General features: G+C 42.6%; 2 protein-coding genes across 4 annotated transcripts in view; both read right to left on the bottom strand.

Annotated features, from left to right (window-relative positions):
• PHTF1 (putative homeodomain transcription factor 1) overlaps positions 1–1,883 on the bottom strand; it is a 48,646-nt gene extending 46,763 nt beyond the window's left edge. Inside the window, exons 1-3 of one of the 2 annotated variants that reach the window (XM_066246886.1) lie at positions 1,371–1,883; positions 963–1,037; positions 371–427 (exon numbers count right to left, since the gene is read on the bottom strand). In XM_066246886.1, the coding sequence (XP_066102983.1) occupies positions 371–427; positions 963–1,007 (102 nt within the window). In that variant the 5' untranslated portion in view covers positions 1,008–1,037; positions 1,371–1,883. The remainder of the gene's footprint in view (positions 1–370; positions 428–962; positions 1,038–1,370) is intronic. The other variant, XM_066246887.1, reaches the window with a different exon arrangement.
• A 2,577-nt stretch (positions 1,884–4,460) lies between these two features.
• RSBN1 (round spermatid basic protein 1) overlaps positions 4,461–26,295 on the bottom strand; it is a 56,372-nt gene continuing 34,537 nt past the window's right edge. Inside the window, exons 3-8 of one of the 2 annotated variants that reach the window (XM_066246502.1) lie at positions 22,891–23,028; positions 22,445–22,587; positions 15,120–15,287; positions 11,145–11,253; positions 8,347–8,823; positions 4,461–6,352 (exon numbers count right to left, since the gene is read on the bottom strand). In XM_066246502.1, coding sequence (XP_066102599.1) covers positions 8,350–8,823; positions 11,145–11,253; positions 15,120–15,287; positions 22,445–22,587; positions 22,891–23,028 — 1,032 coding nt within the window. In that variant the 3' untranslated portion in view covers positions 4,461–6,352; positions 8,347–8,349. Of the gene's footprint in view, positions 8,824–11,144; positions 11,254–15,119; positions 15,288–22,444; positions 22,588–22,890; positions 23,029–26,295 lie in introns of both variants that reach the window. The other variant, XM_066246501.1, reaches the window with a different exon arrangement.

Below are 26,295 nucleotides of genomic sequence, written 5' to 3'. Positions count from 1 at the left end.
TAGCTCTAAAAATTCCAGGTATTTCATACAAAAATGCCTAGTCCCAGCGTCTCTTGAAAACTGAGGCTCTGTCAAAAGTGGGCCTACAATGGTACAAAGTAAAACCCAGCAGAGTGAAGAAGCCACAGCTCCGTTTAATGAGACCATTTGCTTTCTAATTCATCATAGAGCAACTGCTCCTCTCCACTTCCCCATACTGAGTTCAAAAGTCAACTGTAGTCTCCCATTGTGCTTGCAGTGTTGGTTGATTTATAAACTTCAAAGAAGAACGCCATACTTGGTGGATAAGTGCAGATTTTTAAAAGTAAGTACAATCCACTCTTCATACCAAGCAGTAAAAGCAAAGCTAGAAGCCAAGAAGTCAGTTTACCTTAATCTGAGTCTGTTCGATTGACTTTTCCCATATCTGCTGATCATACGCTCCAATCTGAAATAGGGAGCAGGCTATTCAAATGATGCAAAGTAAATGCTTTTATTAAGGTCAAACCTCATGAAAGTCATAAACTATTAAATATCAATACAATATCTGGAAAATGTCTGTGCTGCTCAGAGTTCGAATAAGTATCTGTGTGACATCTGGAAAATGTTTCCACTTCTTAAGGAAGACTAGAGAGCACTAAAAGGCAAGGGACAGACGGCCACAGCTCCCTAACTGCTGACAGGACCCTGTGAGCATGCAGATTAAACAGTTTCCTGTTTAAAAAAGAGCAGTTTGATCTGGGACGAAGTCCGCAAGCATTTCTGGGGCAGGGTGGATGTAGCCTGAAGAAGGGAGGCGACTTGAAAATCTTATTTGGGGACCTGGGACTGGGTTTAGAGACCTAATAACATTGTCCATCAGATTCTCCATGTCTGTTGAGAGAGATCGTGTAAGAACACCAGGGGGAAACTAACGTGCAATTCTTTGTGGGAGCTTCGCTCAGGAAGAGTGTTTGGTGGCCAATAGAAAATGCTGCCATTACCTTCTTTTGGTACCACGATATAGCATCTCTCTCATTTGAGGCCATCTGTGTCTCCAGCCAGAGAAGGGGGTTTCACTGAAAAAGAAGGAAAAGCAAGCGTGAGTCCAGATGCTGAAAGGTACTCATCCCAGTTTGGGTAGCACTCAGAAACCGTTTCTCTCGGCCCCTCCCGGAGCGGCTGTTACTCCTGGCTGTCTGCCAGGAAAAATTATTTTAAAATAACAAAAGAAAACCAGAAAGCCTTCTGGCGCAGTGGCGACCACATAAGTGTCTCTGCGACGTTTTAGGCGAGTGTTTCCACCATTGCAGGGAAGCGGGAGAGGTCGCCCGAGCTGACCTGGCCGGCCCCCGCCACCGCCCTCGCCCTTGCCCTCGCCTTCCCCCGGGCTCGCGGCGTCCGGCTCTCACCTGGTGCCCGCTGCCCGGCAGCCCGGCGGCCGGGACCCTCCGGCTCAGTGGCCCGGGCCCGGCCGTGAGGCTGGGGGCCAGGCCGCAGGCCCCGCAGACCGCATCGTCCCCCCAGGCGGAGACGCCGGCGGGGCCGTTACCATGGAGACCGCGGAGGCCACCGCAGCCAAGGAGGCAGCCTTTGGCCCAGCGCCCGGGAGACAGACTGTCGCCACACAGCCGGCGTCCGTCCTCCAAGCAGGGCCTACAGGGTTAACGGAGCTGGTCTAAAAGAAGCCAAGAATGAACTGGGAGAGGAGGGGAGAAAGAACGAAGGGCGTGGGGGGTTCGCGAGGCCACTGGTCGCTGTGGCAGTAGCAGGCGACCTTGCGTCGGGCTGAAAGGGCCGGGGCCAGGGACCCAGCCCCGGGCGGCAGCTGCTGGGGGGCGCCGGCCGCGGGCCGTGACTCAGCGGCGAGAGCGGGCCGACAGCAGCCCCGCAGACCCCGAGCGGCCCGGCCGCGGCTTCCGCTTTCCGGCTTTCACTGAGGAGGTGGCTCCGCCCCCGCCCGGGCCTCCAGCCGCGAGCCTCGGGCCGGGCTCCGGGAGGCGGGGGCTGGGCGTATCCGGCGCTGGGGGGCCGCGGGCGCCGGGTGAGGGGGGTTGCTGGGGGTGGGGTGGCGGCGGGCGCCGTGGGGGCAGCGGCCCGCGTCGCCCTGCAGGCCGCTTCCCTAGAAGGGGCTCTCCCAGTGTCGACCTGAAGCTCAGAGTCTAATAGTCCCCAGCTCGTGTCTTTGTGCTTCGTTATTTACTATCGGGCTTCCCCGATGGGCTGTGAGCCCCACGCCTGGCACGAGCCTGGCACACCTGTTCTCAATCTGCTGAATGAACGATTGTTACAATTTACGCTGTGCTGGGACAGAGGGCCTGCGGCTCGGTTATTTCCAGCCTCTCCTGCCCTGAATTAGGCTTTGGGGTGCCCAAGGGTAAGGATGAGGAGGAGGGCTGAGGCCTGGGCAGTACACCAAGACACTGTCCCAAATTAGCGTGGGGAGGTGGCGGCGGGAACTTTCTGGGTTAAGAATTCAAGCAGGCTGACAGAGTGCAGGAGAAAGCCACAGCTGCTCCCTACAGTAACGACTTAAAGAGTATGTTAAGGTTTTAAGCCGCTTTTCTCCTCTATACAGTAGTGGGGATTTTTTGTTTGTTGGGTCATTAATGAAAACACTGGCTCCCTATCAGCCATCTCACCTCAACTGAAGCAGTGTCCTTGCTTGCCTGACATGTGGCATTTGCGTCAGGTGAAGCTAATCATACATAATGGTTACAATAGCTACCACTTCAGAAAAGCTTAATAAGTATGGTTCTAAATGGTTTACAGACATTACCAATCATCCATAAAATCGACTCCAGGTGAAGTTATCCCCACCTTAGGGAGGAGGAGAGCGAGTAGGAAGCGAACTGTGGCTCGCAGGGAGAGCACTTAGGATGCCTTCCCCCTGGCTTATTTTTACATCGGTTTCTTTTCTGCTTTCACTTCTTGACAGCTTTTCCATTCTAGGCTAAACAGTACAATTCTGTAGGGTTTCAAGACAAATGGCCAACTTAAAAAAAAAAACTGGATAAATGACAAATGAAAGTCACTTTCTGTATATCTATTTGCTTTATGACAAATTACGTTAATAGCAGAAACATTTTACCTCATTGCTTAGCCCTGAAAAAAAGGCTTTTGGGGGGCGTTCGTGGAAGAACAGAAGCAGGTAGATCACAGGAGGGAAGAGTGACATCGCAAATCATGTTTAAGGAGCCCCTTTTTCAACACTCCCTAAGGCTGCCGCTAAACAAAGCAAGCCATGGGCTTCAAACCCTCAAGTGCCTTCAGATCTCTGCTCGCAGTAGCAAATCTTTGACATTTTGCCAACAGAACAAGCCTGTTTTCTCACTTTTACTATGGAGATTATCATTACTTTTCTAGAAAAGGCTGTGAGGACTGAGATACCCTCATGTTAAGTGTCTGACCCACTGCAGTTACTCAAAAAACATCATTGCCTTTCGTTTCCTTTACTAATCGGAACCAAGGTGTATCAGTACTTAGGATGGATCCCTTGATTAAAAAGTAGTTCAGGCCCTGGAGGCTGTCTCAGTGGATAAAGCCTCTGTCCCCGCATACACAGAGGTCCCCAGTTCCATCCCTAGTCAGGGCAGAATGAGAGGCAATGAATGCACAACTAAATGAAACAACTAAGTGGAAGAAGTTGATGCTTCTCTCTCCGTTCCTCTCTCTCTCAAATCAATGGAAAAAATTTAGAAAGTTCACAAATAAAAATGGATAAGGAGAAAAACCCAATGCGTTGTCAATACATCAATGACATCTGAACCCATACACCCGTGTTTTTTAAACCCCTGTCCTCAGACGGTCTGCCAGAAATTTTGTGCCAGTCTGCCAAAGAGTTAACCATACGGATGTTGTATGAAGATTATAGACCAAAGATCCTAATCAAATTCACTTAGGCTCAGGATGATTTCTGCCTCAACAATCCCCACAATAATTGTTTTCACTGGTCCCCAAGTGTAAAAAGGTCGAAAACCACTGCTCTACACCACCTTAACACTGCATGCATGCACTTTCAAAAATATCAACATCAGCAGAATAAAATTTTGATTATTCTCGTAAGGAGATACAAACCAATTTAAGCAGCAGGAGACATACCTGCCTCAAAGGCCAAGTATAGTTTTTCTTCTTCCCCAGATCTAGTTGTATCTCAATAGAAATGGGATTTTCCCCAGCTCCTACGACCTTTTCTAAAATACTAGAAAATAATAAGGGGTAGGTGGGAGAATTAAATACTTTAAAAGCAGGTTCCTAGAAGCTTAGAACTCACAAGTGTTATTCATTTGATCACAAAACATCAGTAAAGGACAAATCAGACTTCGTTTATTAAAAAAATACTTTACAGGAAAAAAAAGTCTATGCATTCCATTGTCCTATTTTACAAAGAAATAGCTTAACAATTTAACACACTTAGACAGCTACAAAAAAGCACTGTGCTAAAAGATTATTCACACAAATTTATATTTAAGACTATTCATTAAAAACCTTTTTTAAAACACTTGTGAATGTCAATAAACAAACTAAGGCCACACAACGCAAATAGTCCGCCAGGCAAATTATACATTTCATCTATATGCAAAGACCTCTTAGATAAATTAAAGCCACAGGAAAAAAAAATCTTAGCTGCCAATCAAAATGGAGTTTAGTCACAAAAAAACACTATTACATGAAAATTTACATGTGATAGAAGTAGTACATAAGTATTTCTTTAGAGAGAGTTGAAAAGTGCTATATTAAGAGACAGTGGTCTCAACTCCATGCACAAGTGGATCCTAAAAAATGTGTGAAGAAAATGGAAGGCCATAATATTTATGGAGAGATACTTGCTTTTAAAGCAACAAACTTTCAGCACGGAGACAGGTCCCTTATCCACTAAGAGCAAAACACCTTGTACATCTCTACTTACGACATGACCAATAAATACAGCTACAGACTGCTAAAAAAAAAAAACAGCAGCAGAAATATAGAATCTCTGGCATGTACTGGTGAAAGGTTCTTTTTAAAAATCTGTAGCAATGACAAAACAGATTTATTAGAAAGACACAAACTCAATTAATTATCCTGGTATAAACACAAAATTTTAATGGCAAATACAGATGAAAATATTATGGGCTAATGTTAATGAGCAAGAATATATTCACTAGGGTTGTCTTGAATTTTGGAGTCTTGTTTCTAAATTATTTTCATTCTAGACAATATTGATAGAGGAAAAGGCAGTAAGTAAAAGTTTCTCCGGCCTTTAAGTGTGAACTTTATGCCTATTAAGGCTGATTGAAGATGATGCAAGACATCTTTTCCTAAGGGGTTAGTAAAGAATTTTATTTAATAAGCTCCTCTTTCCTACTACAAGAGCTTGTAATATTAGTCATCTGATATCCCAACTGTCTTTAAGGGGAAAGGGCACCTTTCAAAAGTCTTTAAAAATAATGAAGTACCAGTGAAACAAATTTTAAGTGCTGAATAAGCAAATTAATAAACGTACAATTAAGCCTAGGAATTCCTTTTTAAAGAGCTAAAACTTTGGAGGGGAAAACTCACATGTAGGTTTTTATTATTATTGCTTTATGAATTTGGAATACCTCTTTGAATCCTAATCCTACTCCTAGTATTTCTTGGTATAATTACAGAATGACTTCTGGGGCCAGGGGAAGACTTTTTATCCTAAAATCATTCTAGTTACTAAATTAGAAACACTAACATATTGGGTCCTTTCCATAAACACATTTTTTTAAAATGTGCTCCACAAAATACTAAACTTATAGTCACATTCCGCAAGTGATCTCAAAGAGTTGGCACAACAGAGAAAATACCAAAAAGGAAGATCAGCTTCAATTTCAGTTACAACTCACTGCCATCATCACAACTTCACAAATCAGAAGACGCCAGTTGGCTCCATGCCTCACTCCACCAAACCAAATAATTTAATGCTTTAGAAAAGTTGCAGTCATCTGTATCACTCAACGAGGATACAGCTTTGAAAGCAGTTAAGAAACTCAAAATTCGGGCTTTTATACTCCTCAGTCTTTAAAGCATGCTATTAAAATCTAGTACTCACTCACATAGGACATTCAGAGTTTCCAGATACATTACTAGCTAAATGTTTCTCTCTCCATCCTACTGCAATTCTAACATACAATGAATTTATTATTAGTACATGATTTTAAACATTTTTATACTCTTTTAATGTGTTTATATTGGAGGGGAGGGGAGAATGTTTATTAAAGGAAAACGGGGATTTGCTTTGCTGGTAGGTCTTTGCAGATCCGCTGGTTCCTGAGCGATTGACCACAGTGCTGGCTGTCAGGAGAGAGTCTCCGTGTTTATTAGCAATGCCCAGCTTAGATGACAGATGGCATCTGCTGGATGGCGAGTGGGAGATGGGGAATCGGATCTTGGAAGACAAGAAAAATAAAAAAGTTTTTGCTTTAGCAACCTTGTTCTTCATGATTATTATCAAAAACAAACGTTGCCTGAGAAGAATTTTATTTTGCACAGCCTAGTAAAGCTCTGTGAAATTCTTCTGGACAGAAAAACAAAAAAATAAAGAAACAAGAACCCAAACCCATAGACTTTGTGATTAACCCCACCACCACCAACTATAACAAAAAACACCCTCAAAGGAGGGCCCTTAAAAACTAGTTTTGATAAACTAGAATTTACCCTAGAATTTATACCCCAAATTTAAAAACACCCCTGCAATAATCACATTACTTTCCATACCATTCTAATTACCTTATTTACAGAGATAACTAAAACCAACATCACTTCCAATTCATAAATGGTTTACATTGAAATGTTTCTCTATTTGTCTTTATCCTTTTTAACAGAGAATACATACATATACATATATATAAGGAATAATACAGATTCTAACTAATCACTGCAGTATTTGCTGATGGTTACTTTTCTATCGGTTTACACAGTGACCGCTATACTTTGCTAATATGCATTTAACTACACGACAATATTGCACAAAGTAATATTTATATAAGATTTAACCTATTTCAGAATATTTTAGAGAAAATTCATATTTGATATTTCAAAAGATGCAGCAAAGTTTTCATGGTGACAGATATAAAGCAGCATCTTTTTTGCCTATGTTAATGTAAATATTCCAAATCTCACCCTCCAGGAAAAAAATCTCCAAATTGCACTATAACCAGGTAGATATAAGAATCTGGCCTTAGGTGTGGGAAGTACTCTTCCTTTAATAATCAAAAGGCTTATAGTACTATTAACTAAAAGAAAGTAAAATGTGTATCACATTAACATTCTAAAATAATAGAAAGACTATACTAGCTGTATGAATTGTGCCTGTTTGGGGAGGAGAAAAAATTAAATACTCAGGCACTAAGCATAGGGCTACCTGAAACTCTAGGATGAAGTCTAGTGCCATATTCTTTACCGGAAAGTAGCAACACAGGGTAACAGTAAGTAAACTCTGGTATTCACCAGTAAAACTATGAAGTGTCTCAACAGTAGATCTTTATCATGAAGAGGTTGGTGCTAGGTGACAAAAAGAACTTTTCCTAAGATCCATGCACAAAATATGGCAGCCTCATCAGAAAGATTGTTATCATTCTCTAAGTTTGATACTCGTGATCAGTTTAGGAAGCAAAAGTATCCACACAAAATGTGAGGATGCCAGGAAGCAAATTAGAGTATCAAGTCAACATTATCTCTTTTACCCAAAATATCTTCCACAGTTACCTTGTATTCTAAAAAGATTAATGAACCATGGAAAATGAACAACCAAGGACTATTCTTAATTGAAATATTCACTGGGCTTTAAATAACATACAAAAAAGACAGTTTGGATAGAAAGTGCTGTGCTTTCTCTTTTGTTAAGCAACCAGAGAGCCACTGAACGTTCCTCAGAAACCACCTGTCCTTAATGGTTGGAACTAAACAACTTGCCTTTGAACAGAGCTGGAGCTCTTTCCTGCAACCTATGCCATTTTCACTGTAGAAACTCAGCCTGCGCCACAAAGACAGAGCACTAAACCATAGATCTGATTTTTCTATCATTAAAACGGCAAATATGGCAAGAGACAAGATAAAATTAAGGGGAGTAATTTACCAAAAAAGAATCTGTTATTCCAGAGAGTTATTTTGATTTGAAGAAGAGATTGAATTATTACCTCACACCTTAAAACAGAAAGTAGCAGCAGACCCACTATTACATACTGTACTAACGGGATTAGATACAACTCTTAACTTTGCATAATCTGTGTAAAAAAGATATGCTTGACATTTGTGGAATGTCATTTCTCTTTATAGAATTATAGGCAAGATTTCTCCAATAAAACTTAACTTAAGCCAGTTATAAAACTATAACTTCACATCAAAATTTAAAAAAGTTAAAAAATGTGTTTGAGTATGTACATATCACACAGGAGTGCCTGAATGTGGCTGTAGCTTGTGTGGCCGCTCAGAGTCCAGTCTGCTCTCCACCTTCAGAACCGGAACCGGCGGCGCCGTCTGACCCTGCTGCAGAGGAGGGTCTGAGGAGGGTGGGAAGGACGCTGGCGCAGCTGTCAGGAGCTGCACCTCTGTGCACGTGTCTTCGGGTTCAGTTTTTATCCGCACACACTGGGAGTCGACCTCGAATTCTCGCTTTCCAGTTACATCACGGTCCACGGCAGAAGTGCCTTCTGCGTTCTGAGTCGCCTCCACGCCAGGGTGGTACTGTTTCAGCCTGATATGCCAGGCTAGGCTGCACACTGCCGATACCGTTTTGAACTGATGGATGACGTTCCTGGGGATGAAGTAGATGTCGTTGTCGCAGAGCTGAATTCTGGCGTAACGGATGCCTTCCCGCCTCATTTGGTTTAGTTTAGCTTCATCCACCCACTGCACACACTGGAGAGAGAGATTTTGAAATAAAATATGTAATTTAGTCAAATAAAATATAACTAGCACAGGAAAACATGAGGGCTGAAATAAATAAGCAATGCTGAGACACAGCTTTGAAATGTCCCCTAGTGCCTGACAGACAGGTTCCCCCAGCTCACATGCTCTCCAGCAGGGCGGGGCCAATGGAGGCCGGGTGGCCAAGGGGCTCATTTAAATAAGCATTTTAAAGTGCTGCTACCTCAAACCCAGCAATAAAATCTCAAGTATAAAAGAAAGAAACTAAAAAGTGCAGCTAAATATCAATATTCCTCACCACAGTTAAGGGCAATATTTACCTACTCCTTTAGTCTTTCAACCTTTGGCACGTGAGACACACAGTGCAGCAGGTGGGAGCTGGGACCCTCCAGAGCACACAGTGCAGTGGGTCAGAGCTGGGCCCTCGGGCCCCCCAGAGCACACAGTGCAGCGGGTCGGAGCTGGGCCCTCGGGCCCCCCAGAGCACACAGTGCAGCGGGTCGGAGCTGGGCCCTCGGGCCCCCCAGAGCACACAGTGCAGCGGGTCGGAGCTGGGCCCTCGGGCCCCCCAGAGCACACAGTGCAGCGGGTCGGAGCTGGGCCCTCGGGCCCCCCAGAGCACACAGTGCAGCGGGTCGGAGCTGGGCCCTCGGGCCCCCCAGAGCACACAGTGCAGCGGGTCGGAGCTGGGCCCTCGGGCCCCCCAGAGCACACAGTGCAGCGGGTCGGAGCTGGGCCCTCGGGCCCCCCAGAGCACACAGTGCAGCGGGTCAGAGCTGGGCCCTCGGGCCCCCCAGAGCACACAGTGCAGCGGGTCGGAGCTGGGCCCTCGGGCCCCCCAGAGCACACAGTGCAGAGGGGTCGGAGCTGGGCCCTCGGGCCCCCCAGAGCACACAGTGCAGCGGGTCGGAGCTGGGCCCTCGGGCCCCCCAGAGCACACAGTGCAGTGGGTCGGAGCTGGGCCCTCGGGCCCCCCAGAGCACACAGTGCAGCGGGGTCGGAGCTGGGCCCTCGGGCCCCCCAGAGCACACAGTGCAGAGGGGTCGGAGCTGGGCCCTCGGGCCCCCCAGAGCACACAGTGCAGCGGGTCGGAGCTGGGCCCTCGGGCCCCCCAGAGCACACAGTGCAGTGGGGTTGGAGCTGGGACACCCCCTGGGGCCCCCCAGAGCACACAGTGCAGTGGGGTTGGAGCTGGGACACCCCTCCTCAGGCCCCCCAGAGCACACAGTGCAGTGGGGTTGGAGCTGGGCCCTCGGGCCCCCCAGAGCACACAGTGCAGTGGGGTTGGAGCTGTGACACCCCCCTGGGGCCCCCCAGAGCACACAGTGCAGTGGGGTTGGAGCTGGGACACCCCCCTGGGGCCCCCCAGAGCACACAGTGCAGTGGGGTTGGAGCTGGGCCCTCGGGCCCCCCAGAGCACACAGTGCAGCGGGTCGGAGCTGGGCCCTCAGGCCCCCCAGAGCACACAGTGCAGTGGGGTTGGAGCTGGGACACCCCCCCCTCGCGCCCCCCAGAGCACACAGTGCAGTGGAGTTGGAGATGGGACACCCCCTTGGGGCCCCCCCAGAGCACACAGTGCAGTGGGGTTGGAGCTGGGACACCCCCCTGGGGCCCCCCAGAGCACACAGTGCAGTGGGGTTGGAGCTGGGACACCCCCCCTCGGGCCCCCCAGAGCACACAGTGCAGTGAGGTTGGAGCTGGGCCCTCGGGCCCCCCAGAGCACACAGTGCAGTGGGGTTGGAGCTGGGACACCCCCCCTCGGGCCCCCCAGAGCACACAGTGCAGTGGAGTTGGAGCTGGGACACCCCCCTGGGGCCCCCCAGAGCACACAGTGCAGTGGGGTTGGAGCTGGGACACCCCCCCTGGGGCCCCCCAGAGCACACAGTGCAGTGGGGTTGGAGCTGGGACACCTCCCCTCAGGCCCCCCAGAGCACACAGTGCAGCGGGTCAGAGCTGGGCCCTCGGGCCCCCCAGAGCACACAGTGCAGCGGGTCGGAGCTGGGCCCTCGGGCCCCCCAGAGCACACAGTGCAGCGGGTCGGAGCTGGGCCCACGGGGCAGACTGAGGGGCCTGGGTCCTCGGAACCCCCAGGCCCACCTGGCAGCCCAAAGATGAAGGGGATCTCAAGCGTCTGACTGGGAAGCTCTTTTTCAGTGATTTCTACCATCCTCCACACACAGCCTTAAACAGTTATAAAATTAAATTCACTACCCCCTGAATCCAACTATACGATATAATGCAAAATAAAATGGGTAAAGATATTTATTTCCAATATCTCACTCAAAGAGTAATAAAAAACTAGTAGCTTTTACCTGGGAAACTGGAGGTTCATGAAGGTCTAACTGAAGTCTCTGTACAACATCGGTAAAATCCTCAGCATGAAAACAAATCACATCTTTGGTTATGCGAGGCTGGTCGCTCCTAATAGTAACAAAACTAAGTTTTAGAAACAATCATCGCATAATGGAAAATGACAACAAATTTCAGTTTTCCCATTACTGGAAATGCTGCTACTAGCATAGAAATAGATACACTGCTCTTAAGGACAAAGTATACATTTGCTCCTTTAATCGATTTGAAAAAAGCACTAAGAAATGGTTTTAAGAAAAATAAATTAGATTAGTTGTCACAAAATTAAAACAACAGTGACGAAAAGAGTTTTATTCTAAGGCCCTGGCCGGTAGCTCAGTGGGTCAGGCAGTGGTTTTCAAACACTGGTCCACCAGACAAACATGGGTTAGAGCCCCCCCATACACCAAGGTTGCAGATGCAATGCCCCGCAGGCACATGAAAAGAAAAGAAAACTAGTTACTCTTTTAAAATATTTTACTTCTTGATTTATGAGAGAGGAGAGAGAATGTGAGGGAGGAGCAGGAAGCATCAACTTGTAACAGTTGCTTCTCACACTGCCTTGACCAGGCAAGCCCCGGGTTTTGAACGGGGACCTCAGCATTCCAGGTCAACAATTTATCCACCGTACCCCACAGACCAGACCAAAGACACAGTTTTATTCTAAACTAGTTGCACCTGCAATCCTCTCACCATTTTGCCCCATCCCCATGCCACTCTGTCATGTCATCAGCCACACAAATATCACACCGTCCAGCTTTCAAAGTAGAGAAGAAAAATCAAAGCTGAATAGTCTTTACCTTGAAATATTTATTATCAAGCTGTAATTCAACTACTTTTTAAAAAGGTCAGATCAAACTTTACAATATTGATGGCCCTGACATCACAAATATTAAAAAAAGTGTAAAAAGAAAGTTTTAAAATGAACTGAATTCTATATTCTGAACTTTGTTAAAACTGTGCCCCAAATGAATTTAGAGAGACACCATTATAGAAAATAGTATGGTGGTTCCTAAAAAAGTTAAAAATAGAATTACCATATGATCTAGCAATTCCACTTTTGGGAAAACCCAAAAGACTGAAAGCAGGGACATGAGATATTTGTTCAAAGCAACCCAGAGGTGGCAGCAACCCAAGTGTCCACGGACGGATGAACGGATAAACAAAATGTGGTATATGCATGTAATGGAATACTATTCAGCCTTGAAAAGAAGGAAATCGACACATGGTACAATATGGATGATCCTTAAGGATATTGTGAATTTTGAGGATAAGATGCTAAATAAAATAAGCCAGTCACAAAAGACTATCTGATTCCACTAAAAAGTTACTTAAAATAGTCAAAATCACAAAAACTGAAAGCAGGATGGTTAGCAGGAGCTGGGGGAGAGGTAAAAAGGGAGTTACTGTTTGTGGGTATAAACTTTGTTTTGCAAGATAAAAAAGTTCTGGAGATCTGTTTCACAACAATGTATTATAAAATATACTTAATACTAATGAACTGTATACTCAAAAATGGTTCAGGAGAGAGACAAGATGGCGACGGAGTAGGCGGATGTACCAACTTCCACCTCCCAGAACCAAAGTGGATTACAAACTAATTTTAAGAACCGTCATCTGGAAAAACCAACTTTGAACTAAACTAAGAGGACTCTTCAACCAAGGAACACTGAAGACGCCACACTGAGACTGGTAGGAAAAGCGGAAACGCGGAGAGGGCTGTCCAGCTCCCCGGAGCGAACAGCAGCCGGGGGAGACTCGCGTGGCGGGAAGTGAGTTTAGCAGAGAGGGGAGGGTTCTGAGTCCCAGGAACAAAGCCCCATCCTGCAGCCCCAGAGCCTAGAAGAGGCATATGAACAGTATTTAGCTGGAAACAAGACAGGATGATCTCACTGTTTGTGAGAAAGAGACTGATTTCTCAGACCCAGGATTCTTCTTAATATTACCCAAAGCAATTTATAAATTCAATGCAATAGATTAAAATACCAATAACTTACTTCAAAGATATAGAACACATATTCCAAAAATTTATATGGAACCAAAAGAGGACACGAATAGCCTCAGCAATCTTGAAAAGGAAGAATCAAGTGGGAGGTATCACACTTCCGGATATCAAGTTTTACTACAAGGCCACTGTACTCAAAACAGCCTGGAACTGGCATAAGAACAGGCATATAGATCAATGGAACAGAACTGAAAACCCAGAAATAAACCCACACTTTTATGGACAACTGATATTTGACAAAAGAGGTAAGAGCATACATTGGAGTAAAGACAGCCTCTTCAACAAATGGTGTTGGGAAAATTGGACAGCTACCTGCAAAAAAATGAAACTAGACCACCAACTTACACCATTCACAAAAATGAACTCAAAATGGATAAAAGACTTAAATGTAAGCCTTTAAAACCATAAGCATCTTAGAAGAAAACATAGGCAGTAAGCTCTCTGACATCTCTCGCAGCAATGTATTTGCCGATTTATCTCCACCGGCAAGTGAAATAAAAGACAGGATAAACAAATGGGACTATATCAAACTAAAAAGCTTCTGCACAGCTAAAGACAATAAGAACAGAATAAAAAGACAAACTACACAATGGGAGAATATATTTGATAATATGTCTGATAAGGGGTTAATAACCAAAATTTATAAAGAACTTATAAAAAATACCAGGAAGACAAACAATGCAATCAAAAAAATGGGCAAAAGAAATGAATAGACACTTCTCCAAAGAGGACATACAGATGGCCAATAGGCATATGAAAAAATGCTCAACATCACTAATCATTAGAGAAATGCAAATTAAAACCACAATGAGATATCATCTCACACCAGTCAGAATGGCACTCATCAACAAAAACAACACAGAATAAGTGCTGGTGAGGATGTGGAGAAAAGGGAACCCTCCTGCACTGCTGGTGGGAATGCAGACTGGTGCAGCCACTGTGGAAAACAGTATGGAGATTCCTCAAAAAATTGAAAATTGAACTGCCTTTTGACCCAGCCATCCCACTTTTAGGAATATACCCCAAGGACACCATAGAACAGTTTCAGAAGGAGAAATGCATCCCCATGTTTATGGCAGCATTTTCACAATAGCAAAGATCTGGAAACAGCCCAAGTGTCCGTCAGAGGACGAGTGAATTAAAAAACTTTGGTATACATATACTATGGAATACTACTCAGCCATAAGAAATGATGACATCAGATCATTTACAACAACATGGATGGACCTTGATAACATTATACTGAGCAAAATAAGTAAATCAGAAAAACTAAGAACTATATGATTCCATACATAGGTGGGACATAAAAATGAGACTCAGAGACACGGATAAGAGTGTGGGAGTTAAGGGGTGGGGGGTAGGAGAGGGTTGGGGGAGGGGAGGGGCACAAAGAAAACCAGTTAGAAGGTGATGGAAGACAATTGGACTTTGGGTGACGGGAATGCAGCATAATCAAATGTCAAAATAACCTAGAAATGTTTTCTCTGAACATATGTACCCTGATTTATCAATGTCACCCCATTAAAATTAATTTTAAAAAATATATCAAAAATAAAAAGATGAAATAGTGGTAACCTCTAGGATGGGGGTAAATGTGGGGGTTGAGAGAGCTGAAAATTTTCCAGAAATTTGGGTGGTGGTTACCAGTGTGTGTGTGTGTGTCTATACACATACATACAAAATTATCATCTTGTGATTTTCACACTTTGTTTGTAAGTGATATCTTAATATAAAAATATTGTATATGTAAAAGAAAAAATCTACTGAACACAGTTGAACCAAAAAAAATAAATAGTTCAAATTTTAACTTTTAATTTTTGTTATGTGTATTTTAGAACAATTTTTTTAAAAACTGGTCCCCAACATTTTAAATTGAGTCCACATTTTCTTAGGCAACACTAGCCAACCTTGCAGCTGAGTTCCATTAACTTACCATTCACCAAACTGTACAGCTTTCAAAACCCCAACAGCAGCCGTGCTCTGCCAGTCAAACCCCTGACCTACATGATCAGCATGGGCTCTTGTCCTATCTTCAAAGAGGACTTCCCGGGGTTCACTGGTCCGAGGTAGGTACTGGAGATTTTTAATTTCATTCATTGATCTGGAGTTGATTTCGTTGTGAAATAAAGGAAAGAAAAAGTGTATTAATAGTAATAAGGCAAAAAAGTCAGCTAAGATACCAATTTCAAATAAGAGGGCTGAGAGGGTTCAAAGATTTTAATCAGTAGCATTTTACACACTTGACTATATATAATGTTTAATGTGATTTCTTGGCATGTCACCGTATCATTGGCTCAAACGTGTTTGAATATATAAAATTAAGTTGCCTAGCAACATAAAATTCAAAGTTCAAGGCTGTATGTTGCTTTATCCTGAGTCATATTTGTTAAGTCTTTGCATTTCACCTCATGTTTTTATTGTTTCATTCTTCCTTAGTCATTTTTTACTCTCAAAATACCTCTAACTCTCACAAAATTCTATGAGACTTGACTCACAATGGCAAACTGAATATCTACGTGAGAAAGCAAGCCTAAGGCTGAGCACAGCACCGTGGGGTGGGGGGTGGGGAGTAAGAGGGGAAAGGGTGGGCGCACAGATGAAACAAGGGGTTGGGATCTGGTGACCACTGACACTGACTACATGGGAGCGATTATACAATCTTCTGGGGTTTTATATGCTCAAATTTTTTGAAATATGATCATCTAAAGTAATAGTAAAGGGATGAATAAGAAGCAACAAAGGAATTAGTGAATGAACAATATCAACATATTTCTAGAAGATGGAAGATTAAAAGTGTCTTAGGCTAAAAAAACTGAGCAGAGAAAGCCACAGGCCTAGAATATACAATAGGGAGAGAGCAGCTACAAAGGCAGCAGGCCTGCCCAGCACACCTTGGAGAAGCCAAAAAAAAAAAAAAAAAGCCAGGTATAAAGTTGATAACTGGACAGAAATGAAGTAAGGCTAGAAGGGGGAAATTAAAGTAAAATCCTACAAATAAGCCAGTCACCTGCCGCTTTCATGGGCAGGACTGTGGACAGCCAGACACCCCCCACCCCCGTGGAGAAGACTATGAGTGGCCCACCCAGCAGCCATCACTCATCTTTAGCTTCCCCACGGAACTCTGATTTTCATTATCTGCTCCCACATGTGCCTCATTCACAAGCTCCAGAAGCAGGTCCTCCTGAATCCTGGCAAACTGTGGGAAGCTCAGCCTCCTCACAGTGACTGATTTAGGAGTGGGCTGAATGATTCTGGCTGGCCCTCTGAGAGGAAATCTGCTAAGGACACTTCTCAGAAGTTTTCTAGCTCCTAAGAGAGAAGCTAAATAAAAGATAGGCTCTTCTTTATTAAGTATAACCAGATCCAGATGTGATGCCTAGACCTGCTACAGCCATCCAGCAACCATAGAGAAGCCATTGGGAGTGTAAAATCCGGGCAAAGAGAAGGACAGAAGCAGAAAAAAAGAAAACACCTGAGTCACTGACCATACAGTACCGAGGCCTCCCTGGACTTCTTGACATATAGCTACAATTTCCCATCTTTATTATCTCATGGCACACATCAACTAATTACTAAAATTCTGCAGCACACCAGAAAATATATTTTTTGCCAAAATGACAAAAAAAAATAGGTATAATTTTAATTTATTCACACCAGATTATTGTGTTGTCTGTTGTCATTTGTTTCTTTATTTGATAATCTGAGGGAAAGAGGTCAGGGCCCCTAACTAAATAGTCAGGTATTACATGTTTAAAAAATTCTCACAGCACCAGTTGAAAATCGCTGATATATATGACAACATTTTATTTCATAAACCAGTTTGAATCAAGATTTTTGTTGCTAACAGCAAAAGCATTTTGATAAACTTTTAACACCCCCCCCCAAAAAAAAGTGCATGTTCTTCTCTATACATACTGAACTTAACATAATCCTCTGGCACTTGGACATATCCTTTAGTGTCCAGTTCTACCCCTGTTCACTCTAAAGCGAAACCTACCTGTGGACAAGCCTCACTGAAATATACACAGAACACCAAGTGAGCCCAATTATGGGGCAACTGAGAATCACCAGATATGTGAAGATAGCCTGCAGCAGCCTAACAAAGACCACAGCAAACAATGCTGAAAGTTAAGAATTAAAAAAAAAAAAAAAAAAAAAAAAAGGTTAGAAGACAAAAGTCAAGTAAATGTCCCAAAATCAAAACTAAAATGATTTTCATTTAACCAATAGTCGTTTCAGAAAGAAATGAGAGAGAAAATGAAGAGGTTACCAAAGTAGTTAAGCAAGAAAAATTCTCAAAAATGAAAGGTGATATGAATCTTTAAATTTAAGGGAACCTACCCATCATCAAAAAGGATTTAAAAATAAGAGCAAGAATGAAAGACCCAAACCAAGACATATCATGGTGAAATTAAGCTTTTAGAGAAGAAAAGAAATAGCTACCAACAAAGAAGTAAAAATTAGACTGGCATTAGGATTTCTCATAACAATGTTAGATACCAGACAACTCTGAGGCAATGCCAGAGATTCTAAGGGAAAATACACCCTCTGGACTCCAACTAAACTATCAATCATATTTAATGACAGAAAAAAATTTCAGACAAATAATGGCTCAGAATACTTTCCTTGTCTTAGAATATACTCCAGCAAGAATATACTCTTTAGAATGTACTCCAGCAAGACAAGGAAATAAACTAGGAAGAAGACAACCACAGGCTAATGCAGAAAAGCATTAAATGGGAAGTCCTACATTGATAACTGTGAAATATTCAATAAGTTCCAAAAGATTTCCAGGTAAAAAAGTGACGTTATTCAATTCCCAGCCAGGGCACACAGGAGAGGCGCCCATCTATTTCTCCACCCTTCCCCCTCTCCTTTCTCTCTGTCTCCCTCCTCTCCTCCCGCAGCCAAGGCTCCATAGGAGCAAAGTTGGCCCGGGTGCTGAGGATGGCTCCATGGCCTCCACCTCAGGTACTAGAATGGCTCTGGCGGCAACGGAGCAATGCCCAAAATGGGCAGAGCATCGCCTCCTGGTGGGCATGCCAGGTGAATCCCGGTCGAGTGCATGCAGGAGTCTGTCTGACTGCCTCCCACTTCTAACTTCAGAAAAATACAAAAAAAAAAAAAAGTGATGTTAGAGCAGACAGTATGATTAAAATTCTGGATTCTTGAGGATATGATAAAAACACAGAATGCAAGGTAACTACCAATACTGTCCCCCAAAAAAGAGGCTATATAAAAAAACTATAGCCAAAGTCATAGTCACAGAAGAGAAAGTGTGATTCTAGAAGTATTATTTTAAGCAATAAAGAGAATAGAAGATATTAGAGATATGGTCAAAGAAAATGTATATCTCCCTCAAAAGGGGCAATCTGAAAATTGAACAATTAAAGCACAAACCAAATATGAAACAAACTAAAATGACTAAAATGTGGCATAATTTTCAGGAGCTAGGTGAAATATAGGAAAGAGAGATGCTTTTATCAATTATTCCTTTCCGTGATAACAATACATTGGAAACTTGGAATATAAATTTTTAGCTTACTTCTTGGGTCTGCAATAAACTTACATTTATTATCCTTTATTTGCTTTCAGATTTTAGACTAAACCTATTGACAAAAGCATATTAACCTAATGATAGTTTTAAAGCAGACTATGAATTAACCTCAACAATGTATAAGGAGAACTGACGAAAGTGTTTAAGTGGGGAGGAAAAGGGTGAAGTAGGAATCATTTAACTATTTAGAGAACAGGAGAAAGGAAGAAATCTCTATCACAGCAGGAAATTGATAAATTTCCTATCAAAGCCTTAAAACATAAAACAAAAAAGCATTACAAACAAATAGATCAGGGGTCCCCAAACTACAGCCCGCGGGGCCACATACGGCCCCTTGAGGCCATATATCCAGCCCCTGACGCACTTCTGGAAGGGGCACCTCTTTCATTGGTGGTCAGTGAGAGGAGCACATTGACCATCTCATTAGCCAAAAGCAGGCCCATAGTTCCCATTGAAATACTGGTCAGTTTGTTGATTTAAATTTTCTTGTTCTTCATTTTAAATATTGTATTTGTTCCCGTTTTGTTTTTTTTACTTTAAAATAAGATATGTGCAGTGTGCATAGGGATTTGTTCATAGTTTTTTCTTATAGTCCGGCCCTCCAACGGTCTGAGGGACAGTGAACTGGCCCCCTGTGTAAAAAGTTTGGGGACCCCTGAAATAGATTTTGCTTCTGGTAAAAAGGCATTTGCCTCTGCAGGGAAAAGTGACCAGGGTTTTTCATTATAAATCCTACTGTACCCTTTGATTTTTTAAAACCCTGTGTATTTCTTCAACTCTAGAGTTCATATTTTCAAAGATACTCTTCAATAGCAGTACCCTTGCTAACCAGACAGCGCCTCAAATTGATTCCACCACTTTCAGCACCAGGATGTTCTCATTAAAACAAAAAGAGGACAGGAGTATTTCAGTTCTGATTTAGTCACTCTAATTCAAAGTGCTTTTGAAGCCTCACTCAAGAATATTCATTTCAGCCTGACCGGTGGTGGCATAGTGGATAGAACATTGACCTGGAATGCTGAGGTCCCAGGTTCAAAACCCTGAAGTCACCAGCTGAGTGCAGGGTCCCTGGCTTGAGCCCAAAGGTCACTACACTGGCTTAAAGCCCAAGCTCACTGGCTTGAGCAAGGAGTCACTAGCTCAGCTGGAGACCCCTGGGTCAACGCACGTATGAGAAGCAATCAATGAACTAAAGTGCCGCAACTACAAGTTGATGCTTCTCATCTCTCTTCCTTCCTGTCTTCCTCTCTCTCTCTCTCTCTCAATAAAAAAAGGGGGGAAAAACTGTGAGTAAAGAAAATTTGAAGTTAAAAGAGAAAAACTTGCAATGTAAGTAAAAAAAAGTTAATAGTTATAACATATAGAGAAATTTTACAGGTAAATACACCCTAATAGAAATTAAATACACCCTAAAGGAAATTAAAAGGGAATCACAAAAGAAGAAATGCAAACCACTCAAAGAAAAGCAAATTAAAATGAGATAATAATGTCTCATCTAATTTAATGTCTCATCTAATTAAATTAAATGTCTCATTTAATTTAATGTCCAATCAGATCAACAAAGTTAAGAATATTAGTGGAGGGCGTGAGGAAAAGGGTACTTACTATCTTACTATATGGGTGGGAATATAAATTAATACATTGCTGGGAGTCAGTGAGAAATGTGTACATACTTTGAGCCATTATGAATTTTTCCTAAGAAAATAAACATACATATGCACAATGATACATGTCTACTTACCTACCAACTAACCAGCCAGCCAGTGATGTGTTATATATGCTTACCAACTAGCTTCAAGGGGAAGACGGCTGATTTGTGGCTGATTTGTAGCTGATCTGCTGATTTCTGTGGTATAAATACTCCCAATCTATAGGTAAGTTCAAGCTCTTAATGTGACCTCACTCAATGTGGAACTGGGAGCTAATAATGGCCCTGTGAGCCAGTACAAACTGGCTCCAGCACACCACTCTTTATACTGGAAGACCAGAAACAATTTACACTAATAAAATGTTGGCCAAATAAATCTGATACAACCATATAGTGAAATGACATAACCAATTAGAAATGATGACATAGCTGCATCTTAATATAACACATAGACCTAAAAGGAAAAAAACCCAAGTTTTAAAGTAAATATCATATAAAGAATTCATCTAGATACAAAAAAATTTTATGAGTATATACAGACTAAAATTTGAATAGTTAATATGTCTAAATAGGTGGGACTAGGGGTATTTTTGCCTTCTTTTTACTGTTTTATGATATTACTTTTTAAGTTGATAATCATCAGGAAACAAAACAGCGGCCAGACCCTTTCATCATCATGGTGGAAGAACACTTAGTCCGGCTCCCGGCCGGGTGTGCTGTGCCACCCCCCTGCATTCATACACCGGGTTTCCAGAGTATTTTCATGCACTATCTCAAGTACCTGAGGCTATTCCACACTTAGTGCTGGTGTCATTCTCCAATGAGCTTTAAGGTAAGGTCTATTAAAACTCACTTCTGGGTACTGTTTTTGTTGCTATTTCTGTACTCAATGAGATTTTTCATAGTACTAGAGTGAGTTAATCTACATTTGTTTTAATTATCTGAAAAACAAAATATGTTAGCCCAAAATGAATGATTATGGGGAATACATTACTGGTTTCAATCAGCAAATACTGACTACCTGCTATGTGTCATAAAGACATAGAATAAAACAGTTCCTGTCCTAAAGTCCTCAAACATTTAGTTAAAAACAAAAACATTTGAGTCCAAAGGACAGAACAATTAATTAGCTAAGGGCCCTGGCCAGTTAGCTCAGTGGTAGAGTGTCAGTCTGGCATCTGGAAGTCCCAGGTTCGATATCCAGCCAGGGCACACAAGAGAAGCACCCGTCTGCTTCTCCACCCCTACCCCTCTCCTTTATTGCTATCTCTTTCTGTCTGTCTCTCTCTCTCCCTCTTCCCCTGCCGCAACCGGGGCTCCACTGGAGCAAAGCTGGCCCAGGCACTGAGGTGGCTCCATGGCCTCCACCTCAGGCACTGGAATGGCTTGGGTTGCAATCAGAGCAATGCCCCAATGGACAGAGCACCAGCCCCTAGCAGGCTTGCTGGGTGGATCCTGGTCAGGCGCATGCAGGAGTCTGTCTCTCTGCCTCCCCGCTTCTCACTTCAGAAAAATACACACACACGCCAAAAAAAAATTTTTTTAATTAGCTAAGGGAACAAAGAAAAGGTCCAAGTAAAGGTCTGAAAATCTATCGAGCGCCTGCCAGGCAGAGAGGAAGATAGGAGAAGGGATGCCGCTCCAGGGAAAGGGAACAGTTGAAGGCCCTGAGCTACGGCTGTGGAAGGCACGGGGGTTGGGGGCGGACCAGAAGCAGACACATCTAGAAGAGGAACTGCTGAGACCAGATTATGAAAGATCCTGGTAGACCACACAAAGGAGGCTGGACTTTTATCTTGCAGGCAGTAAGGACCTAAGTCTTAAGAAAAAAAGTAAAAATTAAACTTTTTTTAAAGAGGATGCCTCACTCTGATGACTGTAATGAGTGGACTGGACTAAGGAACTGGCCACTGAAGACTGACTTCATACAGCTCTTCAAATAATCTGGACAAATGATACCAAATTGTGCTCAGGTCTCAATCATTCAATTGATTTTCTAAGCAATCAACTAAAAAAAAGTGCTTTTGCTTCTGTGAGAAGAGTAAATGTTTACCGTCGTCTCTTGAAGGGTGACTTTGGCATATCTGCGGTGGGGATCATCTGCTCTCCCGGCCTTACCCACATGATAGGCCCGTCATCACTCTGGGACCTACACTGCAGTCGCAGGCTGGAAAGTGTGCCCCAGGGCAAAGTCATCTAGGAGTCAGACAAATGAGTCACATCAAAAAAACTGTTTAGACTATGTATAAGCTGACCTCCCCACCCAAAAGAAAGCTCCAGGAAGCTTATTTTTTGTGTGTATATGAAGAAATAAATGTATTATATAGTACTTGTATACAAAATAAAATTGAAATTAAATATTTTGTACCAATAATTTTCTAAACATTTCTATTCAAAACATCAGATAATATTTCATTTTAAGATTAGCTTAATACTTTTTTTAAGTGAAGTGTCCACTTAAGTAATGATCAGAACTATAATAATATGAATTAAACTCACTTTCAGAAATGGTGATTCTTCTAACATATCAAGGAACTCTGGGAAGTAATCACCAACTTCTTCATCTACTGCTCCAACAAGACTTATCTGCCGCATAGGACCCGCTCGGTAGGTGCCACAGCAGTATGTCCTGTTGACCTGAGACAAAACGAAAGGGGGAGAAAGGGCTGAAGTACACTCTAATTGAAGAATTAGAACAGGGTATTGTTTCCAATGTTGCTATTTCTTCTACATACTAAGTAAGAACTCAACGGTCAGTACCTTGGACAAAGACAATAGTTACAGAAAAGCACCCAAGCACTCTGACAAATACAGATATATGTTCCACCAACAGAAATTTCAAGGTGCAAGTTAATCTATGGTCCCAACATCTCAAAGAAATATTAACATTAAGGCATACTTAAAGTTCTCTGAGAATAATAATTTTTGAACTCTGTAAATACTTTCAAGTGATCTTTATTTAGGAAAATCAGTAAACAATCAATAAAAATGGGCATACCAGAGTCAGATTAACCCTCCGTATTCATTTCGTACTCCCTAGCTGGAAAGCCCTCACATCAGGCTGGACACCAGGCTGTTAGCCAATCCAACCTTCCGTTACTTCCATACAAGATTCTCCACACAGGCAGGCTCATCTTTTCCTCTATTCAACTTATGCCGAAGTCATTTCTCCCTGCAGTGATTTTTCTCTTGAATCTGCCCTACTTGGAATGCCCCCTCATCTATCTTTCAAAGATCAGTTCAAGATTTCTGTTCTTCTGGAAGCCTTCCTGATCACCCTTCATGATCCTTCCCTTTTCTGAAGTCTAATGTCACCTGCAAGCACATAAATATTTCCTCTGTATCAACTCTCTAGTGAATGTAGGGCATATTCTATACAAAACTGTAGGTTGAAGGAACCTAGCAAATGGAATCTGCCAATTAATTCAATACAATCTGATATTATCTCTGAGTCATTTCACGGATGTTCTTAAACTCCTACCTCCAATTTAGAATGAATGTTTCTAAAGGGTAGAGACAGATCCTGTGCATACAGATGACTAGACGAAAACCCCTGAATTAACCAGGATCTCCATCTTGAACCAGTAGCTTGGCACTTTCTTATCAAAGGTATGTTAAGATTCCGATTAAACAAAAAACCCTAACATATATTTGTACCTTTATCATGTGGGTCTCTACTGAAACAAAATCAATTGCTACTGTTTTAAATGCTGCCTATTTTGCCTCAATATAAAGCATAAACGACCATATAGTATTTCTTATACAATTCTTTACTATTTCTTCTTTAACAGCATTTTCAGAATGCAGAAAAAAGGTCTTAGACCTTGTTCTCAAATAGCAGGGGTTTATTTTTTTATTTTTATTTTTTTTCATTTTTCTGAAGCTGGAAACAGGGAGAGACAGTCAGACAGACTCCCGCATGTGCCCGACTGGGATCCACCCGGCACGCCCACCAGGGGCGACGCTCTGCCCACCAGGGGGCGATGCTCTGCCCATCCTGGGCGTCACCATGTTGCAACCAGAGCCACTCTAGCGCCTGAGGCAGAGGCCACAGAGCCATCCCCAGCGCCCGGGCCATCTTTGCTCCAATGGAGCCTTGGCTGCGGGAGGGGAAGAGAGAGACAGAGAGGAAAGCGCGGCGGAGGGGTGGAGAAGCAAATGGGCGCTTCTCCTGTGTGCCCTGGCCGGGAATCGAACCCGGGTCCTCCGCACGCTAGGCCGACACTCTACCGCTGAGCCAACCGGCCAGGGCCAGCAGGGGTTTATTTTTTAATTCCTTACAAATCTTTCCCTCAAGATCACTTTAGGGTGATCTTTAATTAAACAGCAACAGCCCAGGCCAGAATTACCTTGCATATATTTGCATTAGCTACCTTCCATTCGCCTCTATGATCATCACGCTATAAAAAGCCAGGGAGGCAGATGGTCCCAGGACACAGGAGTAAGAAAAGGAGCTTTTCTAAGCATTATTCTAACCTTTCTCAACCAAGCACCCTAAAATGATTATAGCAGATTTAACATTCAATACCAGGTCTAGAAACTGTATGCTTTAAGGCGTAATAAGAAATACCAGTCTCCTCCAAAAACCTCCCCCAACTATTCCCAATGACCAGAAGTTCCTTTATCTAAAAAGGCTATCAAATTATACATGATGGTGGCATCTTATGGGAGAAAATTCTAAAGACATCACAATTTAAAGTTCTTGTAACACAAGACCAACCCTGAAGTACAGTGCCATGCGGTAATTTTCAATTTAGTCTGCTGGCTTGGAGATTATGCAAATCTTAACGCATTATTAATTTGAAGAAATTCGTACTTAAATTCTGCATACAAAGTGAGACTGAATTAATATTTTTATATCACAGCATTCCAAATTTTCCTAATACCACTTATTCAACAGCACTGAATGAACTTCAAGACAACTTAAAAATGCAAACACCAAGGATAATTAATATGTGACATAAATAAGTAGCGTTTTCTACTTGGAAAGAGACAGAAAGTAAATCTGAAAGAGGGGAATTGTTGTATTTATGTTTTGCTGAGGCTTAGAAATGAATAATCGCTATTAAACGCTGAAAAAGAAAAACAGATCTGGTATTAGTAAAGCTGATTAAGAATGTCTATCACATGAATAAAAATTTTTAATGCTCATGTTTGTGCTGCGTTTAATAAATTAACAGCCCAGGGCAGCCTTTATTACCAGGAATTCAACAGGTGCCAACTACACTGCTGCCAAACAAGCAAACACGAATTATCCCCTGGATCTGAACAACCATTCTTGTTTTCCGTAAGAGAACTTCCTGGGCATACAGCTGAGCTAGGCTCCTTGGCAGCTATGTGTGTGGCCTGTGACGAGGTTCTGGCCAATGAGTGAGATGTTATTGTAAGTTACATAATGTAACTTCCAGAACATGTCTTAATAAGTAAGCGGTCTGCTCTCCACTTCCTCTCCATCTCTTTTGAGGGTCAGGTTCAACCATGCATATGACAACACCAAACGGAATGGCAAAACTTAAAGACAGAAAGAAAGCAGAACCTGGATGACCTCATGGAACACTTTGGATTTTGTACTCGAGAAACTTTTATTCTAGCCACTGTCTGTGAGACCTCTTTATTATGGTGATTTAGCCTCTGTCTTGTATACTTTGCACTGAGGAAGGCAATATTCTCTGTACTGCACAGATAACATCTGGATTATTATCTCCAGCTCTGGGCTAAAAAAAGTCTACAACAGGCGCATACCCAAAAGAGAACAATTAAGATGTAACATGATTAGTGACTTGAAAACTATACAAATTAGAGGAAGAGTAAAGAAATTAAAAGTATTTCAAAAGTATTTAACCTGAAAAGATTTAAGTGAGGACACAATTTTCAAATATTTGGAGGTTTATCAAAGAAGAGTAG

Source organism: Saccopteryx bilineata, chromosome 11, assembly GCF_036850765.1.
Source record: "Saccopteryx bilineata isolate mSacBil1 chromosome 11, mSacBil1_pri_phased_curated, whole genome shotgun sequence".
In the NCBI taxonomy this organism is placed as follows: Eukaryota; Metazoa; Chordata; class Mammalia; order Chiroptera; family Emballonuridae; genus Saccopteryx; species Saccopteryx bilineata.
Note: the sequence above shows the minus strand (reverse complement) of the source record. Positions and strands in the feature narration are given on the sequence as shown.